This window comes from Rhinolophus sinicus, linkage group LG06 (assembly GCF_036562045.2).
Source record: "Rhinolophus sinicus isolate RSC01 linkage group LG06, ASM3656204v1, whole genome shotgun sequence".
Lineage (NCBI taxonomy): Eukaryota > Metazoa > Chordata > Mammalia > Chiroptera > Rhinolophidae > Rhinolophus > Rhinolophus sinicus.
Genome location: NC_133756.1, coordinates 155,050,906 through 155,068,976, shown reverse-complemented (window position 1 = coordinate 155,068,976; position 18,071 = coordinate 155,050,906). Strand labels below are relative to the sequence as shown.

The window sequence follows — 18,071 nt, the reverse complement described above, 5'->3', positions numbered from 1 at the left end:
CTGAGCTTCAACTTCCTTCCTAGAAAAATGAAGATGATACTATCTACATTACAGGACTGCGTGAGGATTACATCAAATAAGATAATGCATGCAAAGCCCTTAGAAAAGTGTCTGAGGCATATTACCTATCATTGTCCTTATGCTTATATAGGATTTAGAGTAATAAAGTGAAATAATGAGGGGGAATCAATTGGGATGTTGAAGAGGGCTATTCAGTGGAAAGTCATTTTGGTATTGGGAAAATCTCTAGTCATAAAATAACTTTAAAAAATTCCTTTCCTTCCATTATCTTTGGCAAAGATTATCATGTCCAACTGGATTAGAGTTTTAAAGGATTTGGTGATCAGGTGGAATACTGCAATTGGGAGTTAAGAAAGTGGGGGAAGAAAGAAAAGATTGGGAATATTTTTCCCCTAAGGAGCTCTTATTATTCAACTCTTTCAACTTTTTTTTTTTTTACATTTTCATGGTGTTATAATCTTATGCTAATCATAAATAGATTAGATAAGGAAGGTAAAAGGGTTATTTAGGTTATGGGAATAAGAGGATGTTCTTGCTTTCTTACTTGACAAAATATATGAGCAACACCGTTCCGAAGATTCCATAGAAAGGGCCAAATGTGATGAAATAGCGGATGTAAAAACTGCTGACCCAGGCAATATCCTGTAGAGAGAAGTGCTTGAAAATTAGATGCCCTGAACACAATTTCATTGGTTTCCCCTTCTTTGGGTTAGGGTCCATTCATGTACTGGCTGAATCTTTTGTCCTGTTATTCAAGGAAGCTCTATCTGGAAGGGACCAAGCATTTTTCACTTCCTGCTTTCTAGTTGTTTTAGCTTCAGAGAATGAGTCAAGTTACTCACCCCCCAATGCCTTTGAAGGTACATCACTTGCATGGATTGTAGGTTGAAATATACAGGCATGAGGAGGGGAAGCCCAGCTGAAAAAGAACAACAACAAAAAAAGATGGTGAATAAATGAGCAGAATGGGACATCAATGTAGGTTAGCAGGAGTCTACCTCCTTAACACGCCACCTCTGCAATGTTTCCCTGGAGAAGGGAAGCATGGTGAACTCCATGGGGCCTTTTGAGTCTTTGAGGGTGAACCAGTAATTTTGTTCAAGCTCCCTCAAGGAGCCTAGGGAATCTTTGAAGATCTGCATCATTCTTGATGGAGGCATCCTAAGCAAGCTTCTGCTGTGAGCTTTTAAGTTTTCTCAGGGTCCATGGAATCCTTCAGTCCTTCACAATCTGTAGGATTGGGCCCTGTCATAATATGGCCAGATGGGAGAAATAAAGAAGGTGTGCTCATTTCCCAGCCAGAGAATTATTTGCTGGCTTCTCCCCCAGGACCAGGGAGGCTGCATAGAGTGCAAAGGAGTCTTATGGAGGCCCTTTGGGCTTTGGCAGACTCTCTCCTTGACCAAACTTTAGTCAGGTCCTCTGAGTTCACTTCCTGACTAGGCTTTGTGTTGGTCTGCAAACTCTCAAACTCTGCAAACTCTGAGCACAAACCATTTCATCCACCATCCACACTAAGAGACTTGAATAAGCCCTGGCATAGTTTCTGACAGCTCAGGGTCACCTCCCTGGGATGACCTTCCTTTTCTTAGAGCATTTATGTTAGAAATCTTACAATTGTAAATCCTTTCTCTGTCCCCTTGAGATGTATCTTTTACAAGCCAGAAATGTCTTCCTCAAGAACCTGGGAGTCATCCCTCTGAAATATAATCATTAAGGATAGGGCCCTGTCTCCCAGTATCTGTGGGAGGGTAGGAGCCTCACGGCCATACTCACCGGTTAGCAGACACAGATGACCTAATCCCATTGACCAACTTTCTCATCCCTCAACATCTTTTGGTAATTTCCTTTAGCAGGCCACAGTGTTTAAAAAGTCCCCCATTTTTCTTTTTCAGCAGCGTTGAGCTCAGTTTATACTGAAGTCTCTCTCCCTTAATGCAGTAGCCTAAATAAAATCTGTCTTTCCTTTTTTTAACAAGTGTCCTGCTCTGCTGCTCTTTGACAGTTTGAGTATGACTCAATTTGTACCTGAGATGCTAAGTTGGCATTTGGAGGGAAAGGACACAAGGAAACAGCTGCTCAGGGCAGTGAGCTTTGTGAGGTGGGCGTTCTGCAGTGGATCCACATCATTCATTCATTCTTTATAAGCTCAGGGCATCTAGCACCACTGCAGCTAGGGGAGGAGCGTTCAGAAAAAGAAACTCTAACAACTTTTTCTTATGTGAACCCACATTGGATTGGGTTGAGGATCAGTTGCCTTTCAAAATGGGGCACTGATGTCCTCATTCCTCTTTCTGGTCATGCAAGTGAAGGAGCAGGTGACTACCATAGATGGGGCTGCAGAATTCCAGCAATGGGAGGGGCACCATTGGCAGTTGACCCTCATATCTCCAGAAATGGGCACACAGGCTATCCTGTTCAGGCATGTTAGAGACGGCCACTGGCAGCCAACATTTGGGGAAATCAGATCATCCGTAACAGCATTTCTCAGCCTTAACACTGTTGGCATTTTGGGCCACATAATTCTTTGTTGTTAGTAGCTCTCCTGTGTATTGTAGGATGTTTAACTACATCCCTGGCTCCTATCCCCTGGATCTAGTACCATTCCTCTCCCTCTCTTGTCACAAACAAAAATGTCTCTAGACATTGTCAAATGTCCCCTTGGGAACAACACTACTCCTGGTCGAGAATCACTGATCTATAGGAAATGTTTGGACCCTTCCCTGATTTGGGTTTATTTCCCAAATGTTTTAGATGAACATATTTTGGGGTTCCACAAAACTTTCTTTGTGAGCTATCATGAGTTTGATTTTGGTTAAGAGCAAAGCATTTTGCTCCTGACTTTTTTTTTTATTGATATCAGCATTATTCAGCTACCCTATTTTCTTTCAAGCCTAGACCTACAGCCCACATTTAGATCTATTCTCTCTCTCTCGCTCTCTCTCTCTTATCTACCTCTATCTATCTATCTATCTATCTATCTATCTATCTATCTATCTATCTATCATCTATCTACCTCTATCTACCTACCTGTCATCTATCTACCTACCTGTCATCTATCTACCTATCTATCATCTATCTGTCTCTATTCACCAAAATATCTTCTACAGGTTTATGAAAGCCATGGAAACAGCCAGCTTTCCTTCACATGGAAGCGCTATAGTCGCCTTTTATGCCTGGGTCTCTAATTTTTCTGGCATCATACTGTCAGTGTTTCAGCATTCTGTTTTTTATCTTGCTTTCCTCCCTCTCCAAATACCACTATTCTTTTCTTATTGATAGGTATTTAGTCTTTCCACAATGAGAGTCCCACATACAAGACCCCTTAATTGGCATCTTGTCTTCCATCTTTCTTATAGCATCTCCTACCCTGCCCAATACCTAGAGTGATGAGATGCCTATTGCAAATTTCTATTTGCGTCTCCATTGGCCTTTTCAGATTATCAGCTCTCAGTAAGTCTGAAATAAGACATGCTGCTTTTCTCAGTTACAATATGATATGGGCTGGTCTCTCTGTGAGAGGATTCCAGTCATGACTTCTGGCTTGACAACTGCTTGCTTCAAGGAAATGGAATGATAAGGAACGTGGCTCCAAGGAGACTCACCCAGGTAGAAGTACAGGTGCTGCTTTTCATAGTCAATATATTTGATTTTCTTCTTGCCATACTGAATGGAGAGAGAATACAACTTAAATAAGAGAGAACACTCTGGTCATTACACTCAAGGACATCTCTATCTCTCTTTTTCTTTCTCTGTCTAAAATCTCTATGGAAAGAGTCATCTGATCAGAGTTCATTGGGTTAAACTTGAGGCACTGGAAGAAGCAGAACTGGAATGGGAGGAAATACTGTAGCATCTTTTTGCTTTACTTAACTGTAGATAATTCTTGCATGGATGGTTTATTCCATTTGACTATGGGGATTGTGATCACTTAAAAAAATTCCCATAGAAGCCATTTTGAATTTTTTTGTCCTTATGTGGAGTAGAGTAGTGATCGAAAAGACACATTTCTGAAAAGTTTTTATTTGTTGTTTAGCTCTTCTTTAACTGTGGTGTTTAAAATTATGCTTGAAGCTTAGTCTCCATTTGCATTCATTCATTCAACAGATATTTATTTGTCATGTGATAAAAGATATAGGTATGGCCTCTCTGATCTGTCCTGTTTTCCTCCTTTGTATTCTCATCATGGATCTCATGCTATGATTTACTATTTGTATGACACAATGATATTATATATAATCTCACTACTGGGAAATTGATTCGTTTTCTAGGGGTCTCCTTAGTTAATATGTTCAGCAAATACCCTGAGAGGAGGTACAGAAGTAATGGTTTTATCTCAAGTAACTAGCAGACATTCAATAAATGTTTAATTGAAGGAATGAGTGAATGAATGGTAATTCACGTCCTGCTCTTTATTTTTGCTGTATGTTCACTTAGTTACACCATAGACAGTGTTTGACTTTTGCTTTTCCTATTCTTTCAATACCTTCCTACCTAGATACATAGTTATTCTCTTATTTGGATAGTAGGGTTGGTCCTTCCTTCTTGTACTGTCATAAATAAAAAGAAATGTCATGGTGATGAAGTAATAGCAGCTCTTTGCAGCTATTCTCTAACTTCCAAATATTTAAGTGCTGGGAAAAGGGAGTTCGTGAAAAATGCTTGGAAGCTGGCGAACCGAGGTGAAAGGCTGATTTTGAGCATCACTTCAAAGGAGGACTTAAAGTCTTCCAGGTGCACAGGACCTGACACATACAAGATTTAATTAACTCTTGTTGAAGGAATGAATAAAGAAAGTGATGGAAAGATTGGCAGTAACATGGGAAGAAAGGAAGAGTTCAGGACGCATCAGAACTACTTTTTGATGTGCAACACTGAATTTTACAGTTTAAACAATTTTAAGTAATGTTTTATACAGTAGCTTTGAAACTACACTGTACAGATCCCTAAGATTCTAGGGCTATGTCCCAAGAGTAGCTGTAAAACTTGGAGAGGTGGGCCCCATCATTTGTGAAGCTCTAAAGAAGGCACTTCTGGAGACGATTAAGCTGCTTCATGAACGTCAGTGACATAAGTCTCCCTTTTTCATGGGGGGGGAGGGGATTAGAGAAGACAAATGTCACAATTTTAGTGATGAGCATGGAGTTCACAAACATCAGAGAGGTCCAATTTTTTGTGGAGCCATGGTCAAAAGCGACTGATTCATGATTACAGCCAAGGAGTGTTTTTCAAAATCTAGGCAAGAGACTGTTTCCCAATCAGCTGGGGAAAAGAGTGAGTCTCCCAAAGCTAGGAAAACCTATTTTCAAAAAGTTGTAAATTTTTGGTTTATGCGTCACCATGCCCAGGCAGCAACTGACAAACTATACTCTTATTTGTATGAAACTCCTAAATTCTTCTAGAAGGAGATAGCAGCCTCTTCCTAAGTGCCCAGCTCTCAGGACCCATCATTTCTCCTTGAGGAGACACATATCAGTGGATATCCTCATTTCTCCTCTGTTGAAAGACTTCCTCCTAAGAAACCTGATGATGGTCCTTTACATGATAACTTTAAGGTGAGTTTTGAGAAAAATAGCAGCAAGTAAGAAATTGTGCAGTTGACCTTTCTCCTTTTTCTGTTGTTTAAGAAGTCCAAATTAGAGGTGGGATCTCTAATTGTCTTGCAAGGCATTTGGGCTATAGTTCATATATAAATGAACCAAAATGAGCATGAACTGAAAATAACAGCATAGCCTCTTCTAACTGAGCTAGAATTAGTTGAAATAACTAGATATTTACTCGTAGGTGTTTGTGATTTGGTGCTGATGGAATGTACAGACCTGTCTTCTCTGGGTGAATGTCTCCACATCCTTGTTGAACTTTGGAGAGTCATTGCCAACCTCAGTCACCTAGTTTCACTATCTAACATCGGTGTGTGTTGCCTCAGAGCCACTGACAGGAACTGGCAGGGATCTGTTTGTCACCAGGATTGTTTGAGCAGAGTGATATGGGTTGTCGTATTTCTTATACTAGGAGGTTAGACGAAATAACTTTTAAGGACATAGAGTCATGCACTCCACGTATCCTTCTAATTTTACAACAGTTATTTTAAATCTATATCCTGGACTTACAAAGAACATGCATGAAGCTGGAACCTCCAGCTTGATCTTTCCAAGACTAGCTATAGGTCTTTCTAAGAACCACTTCCAAGAACATTTTCTGGTGTTTAGGATTTCTAAACATACCTTGACAGGTTGCAAATCTCCAATCAGGAAAAGTGGGCCCACATCAATATCTGGGTCTTTTGGGTAAATGTTTGGTTTTATATGATGTTGGAAGTGTCGGTGATTCCACCACTTTGTTGACAGGCCCTGAGGAGAAGAGAGTGTTCATTAGCTGTGGTGAGATTTCTCTCCTGAAATATCCCTCACTATCAGAGTTTTCTGCATGCATCTGTAAAGTCAGAATGAGACATAACTTGACCCCACTGCTGGATCAAAGAATGATTCATTGGACAGAGGCTTTCAAAGCCTACAAACAAATAATTATCTGATTCAGGAACATAAGTTCCTGCTCAAGTAACACCTGATACCAAAAAACCAAAAATCTGTTGAAATGAAATGTTTTTCCATCCTTCTGTTTTTTTGATTCTCATTTTAAAAAAATTCTGAAGGTAAGTGGGGCAGAGAGTATTCTTCCTATTTTTTTTTTTAAAGAAAGAAAAAGAAACCTTAGCTCCAAGACTTTAATTAGGTTTTTTTGGGAAAAAAAATGGCCCCAGGAATCCTACTTCAATGAATATTTCAAAGAATCATGGATCTGAAGTGATCTCCTAGGGGGACTTGGCTCAGATCGTTGCATGTCTGGGCTTCAATGCTCTCGTAAAAGTAAACGAGAATAAAAATAGTTTAGCTGATGCCAAGCTCCAATCATCTCTGATTAGGTTGTTTGTGATTTTGATGTCTCTGAATTAGAGTCTGAAGATCTTAATAGAGCACAGGATCTAGAGGCACATCAACCTCATTTCATATATGAGATGTATAAATACTGTTGTGTGGTTTGGGCAAATTACCCACCCTCTTTAAGGTTCAATTGCATGTAAATATTGTATAAGATATTCACCTCTGTGGGTCATTTGCGGAGACATGAAATGTTGTATGTAAAAGGTTGGCACACTGAAATATTCAGTTTCCCCTCCTTTCCCCTATTGTGTTAATCATTTCCAGAAGAATAAGCAGCAGTATGTTTTTACAGTGTATTTGACATCTCCCAATAACTGGTCTATACATGCGTTAGATCTTCACTGTCCAAAACTGTAGCCATGGGCACGTGTGGCTATTGAGCATTTGAAATGTGACCAAATTAAGGTGGGCCATAAGTGTATAATACATACTGAATTTTGAAGACTCAGGATGAAAAAAGGAATGAAAAATGTCTTAATAATTTATATACTGATTACCTGTTGACATGATGATATTTGAGTATATATAGAGTAATAAAGTTACTGTTTAAAATGTGGCTGTTAGGAAATTTAAAATAACTCATGTCATTTTAATGTGACTTGATTTTCTTTCTGTTGTACTATGATGGTCTGGACACTATACATCTATTGTACAGGGGACGGGTTTTTTGAAAATCTGTAAGTGCTAGCACTGCCTTCCCAGGGTCTTTGTTGCAGTCTTTCTCTTAGCAACCTCACTCCACCCCCGAGCCCATTAGGAGCAGTAGTCTCTCCTCACTTCTAACATTCCCTAATATCCTCACAGTGGAATCTCTCTCTCTCCAGCCTCGATCTCTCTCCTGAATCTCATGCATGAAAGGGTAATCGCTTTCCAAACATTTCCTTTTGGATGTCTCATGATATCTCAAACTCAACGTGTAGTTATCGTTTCTATTCCCCTTTCTGGGGCTCCAACAGAATGCATTTCTCCTATCAAATTGTATATCATTCACTCACTCTTACAATTGTGTATTCACCCATTCATTATTTATTTTGAAGTATGTCCCATATATCGAATACCAAGCTAAGCAGTATTTGGAATGTAAAGATAGACATGATAAAGTGGGGTTCCCACACTTATGAAACATATAATCTAATGGGAGCAGTATACAATTAAGTAAGCACGCTGCGATAAGCAATGATTCTCTCTTTTTAATTAAATCCTCTGAGAGCCGATATCTTGGCCTCTTTCACTACCTGACTATACCCTTTAGCCAATGAGTATCTATGGAAATTGATAATATGACAGACAGGTTTTGGTTCGTGGTAGGTAAGGGAGCGGATCTTGACAAATCAAGGTCCTAGAGCTTAGAACAGTGGTCAGGGTGATTGTGGGTGTGATCTAAAGCAGCTGGCTTCACGCTGGCCCTTCTGTCTGGAAGTACAGTTGCCGGAGACAAAGGAGGGAGTGATCCATGGGGAAGTGAGGATTATCAGCTACATGCAAAACAGGCTACCCTGGCACCAAGTTCCATACAGGAGCCACCCTAAGTCATTCCTCACCTCCAAGTCAGGACCTTTCTTGGGCCAGTATAGAGAATCCAGGCTTTGGATTAAAACCATCCTGCGTTTTAAGCCCTGCTACTAGGTGTGTGGCCTTGGGCAATTTCCTCAACTGTAAAATGGATGAGGTTCTTGGAAGGATTACAAGAAATAATGTGCTTGACACTCCTCCCCCCAAAAGTGTTTTAAGATGTAGTCATGGAAACAGTATAGACCAGATTTTCAGAGAAGGTCTTAATTTCAACTATTCTGCTTCTTTATCCCTATAATAACACTTGATTCTTATAGTTTACAAAATATACATACTGGGGGTGGGGTGGGGAGAAATATGCTACAGGGAGTCCATTTTGATTTTAACACTGCGCAGAAGTCCAAAATGTATGCAGACGTTTTGTGCTTTATTTTCAGACTATTCATTTTTATTTTGTGCAAATGCCACGAAGACCGGAATGTATATGTTTGTTTTTTTTTTTCCCACAGGTAGTGAAGGAAAATTACAAAGATTCACAATATCTGTCAATATTGGTGCCTTTTCTGGGAGGGGGGAGAGTAACTGGATGTGTAATCAATTGATGTGCCATGTGAAATCGTGAGTGGGAATATTCTTAGAAGGGCTTTGAACATTTACTGCTGGGAAGCTAGGGGAATCCAACAAGGCTGATTACTCCTGGAAGAGTGGAAATAAAGGAAAAGATGCAGGAGAATGGATAAAAGTGAAGAGAAAGAGGAAGAGTGGGCAAGGTAGGTCAGATGGCTCTGTTCCAGGGTTGAGGATTGCTCAACCCAGAATGACGGATAAAGCAGGTGGCAGTGATGGCAGGTGGTCTTATCCCCGCTGACATAAGCTCCTGGAGGGCGTGCATACTGTCCTATGAACAACCACGATGCAATGCCCAGCAGAGTGCCCAGCACGTAGTAGGCCATCAGTAAGCATTTGTTGAATGAATGAATGAATGAACTGACCAAGGTCTGCTAAGAGTGGCTTCTAGTCCTGACTCTGTCTGTGCTCACTGAGTGACCTTGAGTGCCTCACTGTCTATCTCTGGCCCTCGGTGTTCTCGTCTGTACTATTAGGAGTTAAACTGGGTCTCTGCTTTTCTACAACATTCTATTACATCGTTTTGTACACCAGAAACTGGAAAAAAAAAAGATTATACTGTTTCTGGAGACACAATTTATAGTGAGAGAGCTGTGTATAAATTTGTACCAATGGGAAATCAATGTTTTTTTAAAAAAGCACCAGCTTTTAAATATTTTAAATGTTATTAAATATTATTTGAAATATTCCACACATTTCATACACTGGCACCAAATCAACTGCCAATTATCTCCAGGGAGATGAGTCTCATTTTTCCTTCGCCTTCCTCAGAGTAGGGAAGGGAGGGCAGGAGGGTCTGTTACCTGAATCTTACAATGACATAAGAAACCATCTCTGCTTAATTTCTCTGATAAAGATTTCTGAGTGAATCTAGAAACACTTCATCCATTTAACACTGGTGGATAAAGGGCAGCATAGTGTGTCTGGAAGAATTTTCCCATTACACGAAACTTGTCACATAAAATGACAGCATATTATTCACTCTGTTTGGGGGGACAGACATATATCTAATATGAATCCTGATCCAACTCTCTGTTATTTTAATGTATTTAAGCCTCAGTTTGCCCAACTGAGAACAGGGTAGGATGTGATGGTGATTCTAACCAAATACCTCCTAATTGAATATAAAACCACTGCATTAAGGAAAAACAAATAGGCTCTGCGTTGGGACTTCAGTTTTTCCTGAGAGGGCCTTGCTTGAAGGCAAGGAGTTGGCTTAGTGGAAGGCTCTGAGGTGTTTCTTACCCTTCTGGGCCAGGGTACATAGTCACCAAATCCTAGAATGTTGTAGAAAAGCAGAGACCTGGTTTAACTCCTAATAGTACAGACGAGAACACCGAGGGCCAGAGATAGACAGTGAGTCACTCAAGGTCACTCAGTGAGCACGGACAGAGTCAGGACTAGAAGCCACTCTTAGCAGACCTTGGTTGGTTCATTCATTCATTCATCCATTCATTCAACAAATGCTTACTGATGGCCTACTACGTGCTGGGCACTCTGCTGGGCATTGCATCGCGGTTGTTCATAGGACAGTATGCACGCCCTCCAGGAGCTTATGTCAGCGGGGATAAGACCACCTGCCATCACTGCCACCTGCTTTTTCCATCATTCTGGGTTGAGCAATCCTCAACCCTGGAACAGAGCCATCTGACCTACCTTGCCCACTCTTCCTCTTTCTCTTCACTTTTATCCATTCTCCTGCATCTTTTCCTTTATTTCCCGGATTATTCAGCCTTGGATTCCCCTAGCTTCCCAGCAGTAAATGTTCAAAGCCCTTCTAAGAATATTCCCACTCATGAATTACATGGCACGTCTTCATTTTTAAAGCCATAATCCTTCTCCTGCAAGGTAGTTCCTTAATGGGGGATGCCAGGGGTTGGGCCAAATAGTTTATTGGGGTAAGAAAAAAATATTACACCTTCTTAAATACAAATAAACCTTTTCCATAGAAATTTAAAATTCTAATTTTAACATATATATTATAAACCATTTCATAAAAATTTAAAAATCTAAATTTAGTACATATTATAACGTAATATTACACATTAACGTATATATAGTACCTACATTATTAGTATATCTACATTTATTTGTGGGTTGTGCACAAACGTTTTTTACTGATTTGAGCGCACACACAAACTTGGAAACCACTGCCTTTAGGAAATGACCTTTGAGAATCCCACCCTCCACCTTGAGCATCCTGTACCTTGAGATGACACATCACAAATTTGTGCATCAGGTGGTTCCACTTGGACTTCTTAAATATGGAAAGATGTCCTATGTCATGCTGTAAAAATGAACTCTGAGCCTAGAAGAGATGACGTTGTTCTTAGAGAAGTTGGGAAGGCAAGAGGAAATTAATAAACATGCCCGCTAGTTGATTCAGGAGCCCATTTGAGAAGAACAGTGGGAGGTCTGGTCTGACCTCAAGTCAAGTTTCCTTTCTATCTCCCACGCATGTCGCATTCTCTCCCACCTCTGTTTCTTTGTGCAGGTGGTTCTCTTAGCCTAGAACACTGTCGTTGCTGCTGTCAAAATCTTCCAAAGTGGAGTGGAAAGAGCATGGCCTTTGGAGTCAGGAAGATTTGGGTTCTAAACTGTGCTTCACTTTTTAGCTACACGACTCTTGACAAGTTCTCAGGAGCTCTGAACCTCAGTTCTTCACCTGCTAAGCAGGGATAGTAACACTTTACTCATAGGGCTGTTGTGTAACTTCAGTGTACGCGAAGGGCCTGGCTTATGCTAAGAACCAAACACGTGTATGCTTCCTTTCTTGCCTCCAAAGTCACTTTTCAAAGGATAGTGCAAACTGGCTTTGCAACAAAAAAGTTAACTTAAAACAGTTCTGGCATTGACATTGACGTTAATTCTCCACGAAACCTTCCATAGCTGTTTCATTAGAATTAAATGCCTCTTCCTGGTCCAACAGCACATGCCATTCCTCTCTGTGGCATCAGTGCCATCGTGTCTTGTAATATGTTTAGATATCTGAATGACAATCTCCCTCACTGGATGACAGGGGCCAGGTGCATTTCCCCATGTGCCCACAACAAAGTGTGCTCATAGATCGCTATGTTCAGAGCATCACACTTTATTCAATGAAGATTTATCAAATGCCCTGCTATGTGTCACGTGCTGGTTGTCATATACAGCAGAATCCGTACATTCTGATTCTCATGTCATAAGATGTAGTCTCTGCTCTTGAAGGATCCATGGTCTGATGCATTGATAAATTTTGTTTGGTTAATGAATGAGAGACAAAGAGAGGGGCCAAGAACGGAACTTCAGTTATTGAACTTGTGTGGATAAATTGGGCAAAGAGCAGCAACTGTCCTGAGTTAAATACTTACATTACACCAGTCACTGTACTAGGTGTTTTACACATTAACTTGTTCAGTCCTCTTCAGAATGTTTCCACAAAACATTGTTATCCCCATTTTACAGACAAGAGAACTGAGGCCCAGCACAGTCTGATAACCTACTGGTGTCCAACACATGAGTAGTTTGCCAGGAGGTGTCAGGCAGCTGCTGACACCAATCAAAAGAGAGAAGAAAAAATTCTGAGCCTCTCCCTGAAGCCCCTGCTTGAGCTTAGGATACCTGCTTACCTGAGAAATTGTGAGAAGAAAGGAAATGCATATTGTAATTGGCCAACCATTGCCAAAATACCACAGCATTAGCCAAGCCAGGGCTTCCAAAATCAAAATCTGGATGAAGTGAAGAGAAAAGAACACCAAGCTGGCGCTGAACATGTTCATTGTCTCTAACGTCCTCCGCAATTCTTGGAAGTCTTCCACCAACTGGGACTGGGAAATAAACATTCAAGGAAGACATTAGCTCCTTCAGGAGAAAGGGAACGCAAATGAGCATAATTAACAGTCTGTTTTATTACCTTACTAGTACCTTAATTTTATGAATAGAAACTTATTAGATTAATAAATTTAATTGGGCAGCATTAACAACAAAAAACAATGAACAAACAAAACCTTTGAAAAATATAATTTATTTTTTCTCTAGAGAAGAGAAAGATGGGTAATGATTTGTAAACTGTCCTCAAACTGTTATGGAACTCACAATTAGTGTGTGTGTGAGAGTGTGTGTGTGACTGTGTGTGTGTGTGAGTGTGTGTGTGTGACTGTGTGTGTGTGTGTGTGTGTGTGTGTGTGTGTGTGTGTGTGGTGGTGATCAGTAAAGGGATATGGAAGCCTAACAGTTGCCTTCTAAACCATCAGTGTTATTTCCGGTGCTGATTGATCTTTGGTTATGCTTTGGGGAACTTTGCTGTCTATGTGGACCTGTGTTACTATAGTTATTGGTACAGTTTATAAACTGATTTCTACAGTTGTTTATATGTGTAAAGGGTTCGTTCATAGAAGACAATGAACATAGACAAATATAGGTTACTTAGATTGGCTCCGTGAATGTAGTTCCTGTGAGCTGCTCAGTGGATCCCCAGAAACAAGACAGGGTCCCTGGTCGCATTAGCGTGTCTGCTGGTGGGAGGCGTCCTGGTTCTGTGCACACATGCATGTGTATGTGTGTGTACGATGCCAGCATTGCTTTATAAGCTTGCCACATCACACTGGAGAGTTCATGCAAGGGCTGGGAAGAACTACCTCTTAGCTTAATGACTATAATGTGTTTGAAACCTGCACAGTTGAGAAAGTGACCATAGTACGAGAAAGAGATCAGGATTGTTCAGATGTAAGGAGAGAAATTTGAAATAAAGAAAAGATATAAACATAATTCTAGAAGCCAAAAATTCCATTTAAAAATCCACTGATGCCACTTTGAAAGGATTCACTGCCTGGGAAAAGTCTGGACGGACTCATTTATCAAGTCCTCATCAACCCTGGAATTCTGGAGGCCATAGATAATTTTACTAGGTCATCTCTAGAGTGCCTCTAGAGTGTCATGTTTTCCAACCCATTTATTGTACAGAGAAGGGGTCACCAAAGCCCAGAAGAGTGACTGAAATTATCAGCAATTCAGTGACAGAGGCTGGACTTAAACCTATTTTTCCTGACACCTAGTTTTGTGCCCAAACACTAATTATCTAAGTACATCTATCTGGTTAAATATAAGATAATTATTCATTGTCTAAAAACAATGAATAGTTGTTTTGTGTTGGTCTCTGGAGGTAATTACCATAAATTTTCTTTAGTGTATCTATGTGGAGATATGTATGTATATACATAGGTATATAAAACTAAAGAAAATTTATGGTAGACCATTAAACATCGAATGATTAGCTTATAGATCTTAGCCTTAGTGGGGTTTTCTTTTCCTTAGAAAATATTTTTAGGAAAAGCAATTAAGCTTTGCATCATCTTCGTTTTCCCACCTGGAGCCTCCTTCTCTAAACGAAGTGGACATATCTGGAGGGTTGTCAGCGACTAGTGCCACCACTGAGTTCACGATCATCATAGCATCTAAAATGTATTTGGAACTTACTGTGCTCCAGACACTGTTCTGAGCACTGTAAATGCCTCGAACTCTGTCAGTAATCTCCCAGTACCGCTTGCGACATTGGTACTCTTGTTGCTATTTTATAGAGCGAGAAAGTGACCTTCAGAGAGGTTTGGTAACTGTCCTAAACCCATGCAATGTGAGGCGGGGCTATTGTGAGTCTAAGCTGTCCACCCCCAGGGCCCACGCCTCTGAACACAGAGCCACACTTCCTGACACAGCCTTGAGGGGTGCAGGTGGACCTAAGGGGTGAACGTAGGTGTCTGTGTCAGGTCTGCACATAACCAGTTCTGTATCTTCGGATTCCCTCTGTGAGTTTGCTTCCTCGTTTCTTAGTGGGGAAACATCATCCTCTCCTATCTGCCTCACAGTGTAGATGGACCAGCACTTTGTACAAATTATTTCAAGTGAATTTGCATTCCATATTATTCTACTTCAGCTTCAGGTGTGCAGTGCAGTGGTCAGGCATCTACACAATCTATGAAGTGACCCCCCGTGATAAGTCCAGTAGCCATCTGGCACCCTACATGATCTTTACAACATTATTGATTATATTCCCCATATGAATGTCAACTAGAATTTAAAAATAAATAAACAAATAAATACATAGTCACGGGATGTAAAGTACAACATAGGGAATATAGTCAATGGAATTGTAACAGCTATATTTGATGTCAGAGGGGTAGTAGAATTGGGGGGGGTTCTCACTTTGTGAGGGGAGTAAATGTCCAATCATTATGTTGTTTTGTACCCCTGAAACTAATATAATAAGAAAAACTAACAAGCCAGTAAATACGTTTTTATTGCTGTAAAAAAAGAATTAAATGTAAGCTTTTTAAAAAAAGTAAATTGCAAAAAAATGGAAATGCTCAATATTAAAATTCCTTTAAGCTCTATGTAAAACCATCTTAGTGTGTTTTTAGTCTTATAGAGACCCTGTGCTTTGGAAGACAGTATTTCAGGTAGCCAAAGTACTAGAGAAAGAAAGAATAATGCCTTTCCTTGGGAATACCTAAGGAACTGGGGCCAGAAAGAAGTGACTGGGAGTCCCAGTGCTTCAACACACCAGCTGTGGGACTTTCAGAAACTAATTTATTGTCCCTGGACTATAATTTCCCCAAGTGTAAAAAGGGCTGTAGTTAGGATATAGTCACATCTTTCATCCAACAGCTATTTATGGAGTTCCTACTACACGTCTGATCCTGTGGAAATGAGTCGTGAGGACACAGAGATAAGCAAAATAGACATATTCTCTGCTCTCATGGAACTTAGTTTAGTGGGGGGAACATAGACATTAAACAAATAATTACAAGCAATCACTGAAAAAAAAATTATATGTGTGAGTTGCCTGGCATGAAGTAGGTGTTTGCAGACATGGGATTATTCTTTGGCAGGAGACCAAAAATTCCAGTCCTTTGTTTCACTTAGACTTCAGACTTCTGAGTGGGAAGATGACATTGTTTTAAAATAGGTGGCATGCACTCTTTCATGCTATTACAGGCCCACCCAGGCATGATGGCTGGCTTACCAAAGGAAATGTGGTAAGTTGGACCTAAAATATACCTTAGCCCCATCCCTGCACATATTCTTTTTTTTTTTTTTTCTTTCCCCTTCTTCTGCCTCCCCCACACTCTGTTTCAACCAGCGACCTCGGCATTAGGAGTAGGAGCACGGCACTCCAACCACCTGAGCCACCGGGCCAGCCCCCTGCACATATTCTTGAGTCCTGGGACCTCACTCACGTTTTTGTTTCTCTCCTGGCTGGGCTCTTCCGGGGCAAGCTCTCCGATGAGCAGTGGCTTAAGGTACAGTTGAACAATGTCAAGCTCCAGGTGCATGGCTCTGAAGACATCCTGTAAATCAGAGAGAAACGTTAGAGGTTTAGAAGAGACATGCTTATGACAGATTAGTCCCCTTTCTTGCATCTTGTGCCCATCTTGGGAACCAGCGCACACTCTGTTATGGAGCATCTGCTTCTAACTCCAGGTTGATGTTTCAAGTTGATTGAGCAAAATGACCCCCAGAAATCCTTCATGAAAGCTGGGATCTGCCTACCAAATGCCCTGCTTCCAGTGCAGTGCAGCTAGGTTATCCCCAAGCACTGGAAGAGACTGCTATTTATTTTATCGAGCACCAGAAGAGAGGGTTGGTTTGAGTTTATGGGCCATGACACAGCTTTAAAGTCCAGCATTAGGCTTGGTGTAGAAGTTGCAGCAACCCAAACTGGCTATGCAAATCCCATCTCCCAGCAAAGTCTGCCTCTTGGTCCTTAGCCAAGGACCAGGGGAATGAAGCCCTGGAATTAAGTTATTTCCAACGAAAGACAGGTTAAAGTTGATGGTTGCTTAACACCAATGTGTAAGAGAGTGTGGGATTGTCTGAAGTATCACCCTCTTGGCTAAAGCTGAAGGCATCTCATCACTCTTCCTAAGAAACACTAGGGCAGTCTCTGCAGGGCTTGTGACAGCCAGGCATGGAACTGAGTCGACCAACTGTATTTTTCCATCTCAGGTCCCACTATAGTAACAACTCCAAGTGGTTAAGAGACGCAGCAGTGGTTCCTCTGTCCTGCTTATATGTGGAAGTAAGAGTCTCTTCTGGGTCAGGGATTTAAAAGTTTTTTAAGGGAAATTCTCCAAGAGGAAGATACTGGACTTCCTGTTATGATGGCTTTGGGAAGGGGAGTGATTAAAATGAAGGACTATAACCAGGGTTGTAACTTGAATGCATGGGAACAATACACATTACTGTGCAGCGCTGGCGTTGCATAGCACGGATTAAGAAAATGGACCCTGAAGCAGCCTTCATATGTCTACATTCTGGTTTTACCACTTATTAGTTTTATGATTGTGGACAAGTCTTTTGACCTGTTCATTGCTCCTCTTTTCTCTTCTCTGATGTGGGGGTCATGATAATAGCTGCTCAATGCAAAAAGATATTATAAGGACAAAGTGCATTAATCAGAATCTGACTGGCGTGTAGTAAACTCTCAATACATGTTAGTTACCTTTCTTAGATGTATACTTCTAGTGATAAGAACTTACTACCGTGTTTCCCCAAAAATAAGACCGGGTCTTATATTAATTTTTGCTCCCAAAGACACATTAGGGCTTATGTTCAGGGGATGTCATCCTGAGAAATCATGCTAGGGCTTATTTTCCGGTTAAGCCTTATTTTGGGGAAACACAGTACCTACCTTCTCTTCAAGACAGCAATTCAGAGATTTTTTTTTATGCCTATATTCTAATGCCTAATGTGGTGTGAGCTCTGAATTATTTTAGTGAAGATAATGAATTCTCCATCTTTAAATCATAAAACAACTTTAGCTATATCTAAGAAGTACATATGAGTGTACTTGTAAGAAGGTGCTTGTGTAATGAATAAGGTTAATTGGAAGGATGAAATATCAACTTTTTAGACTTACTTTCCTAGATTCAATGATGTAAAAAGGCTTTGTATCTGCTAGAACAGTCTGCTCTGCACACCTCCTCTGACCCTCTT

General features: G+C 40.6%; 1 protein-coding gene across 1 annotated transcript in view; it reads right to left on the bottom strand.

Moving 5' to 3' along the window:
• The window catches only part of LOC109435473 (fatty acid desaturase 2-like protein FADS2B), a 31,357-nt gene that overhangs the window by 6,291 nt on the left and 6,995 nt on the right, over positions 1-18,071 (bottom strand). Inside the window, exons 2-8 of the mRNA XM_019713408.2 lie at positions 16,313-16,423; positions 12,710-12,907; positions 11,308-11,409; positions 6,246-6,371; positions 3,627-3,687; positions 864-940; positions 566-663 (exon numbers count right to left, since the gene is read on the bottom strand). Of these exons, the coding sequence (XP_019568967.2) occupies positions 566-663; positions 864-940; positions 3,627-3,687; positions 6,246-6,371; positions 11,308-11,409; positions 12,710-12,907; positions 16,313-16,423 (773 nt within the window). The remainder of the gene's footprint in view (positions 1-565; positions 664-863; positions 941-3,626; positions 3,688-6,245; positions 6,372-11,307; positions 11,410-12,709; positions 12,908-16,312; positions 16,424-18,071) is intronic.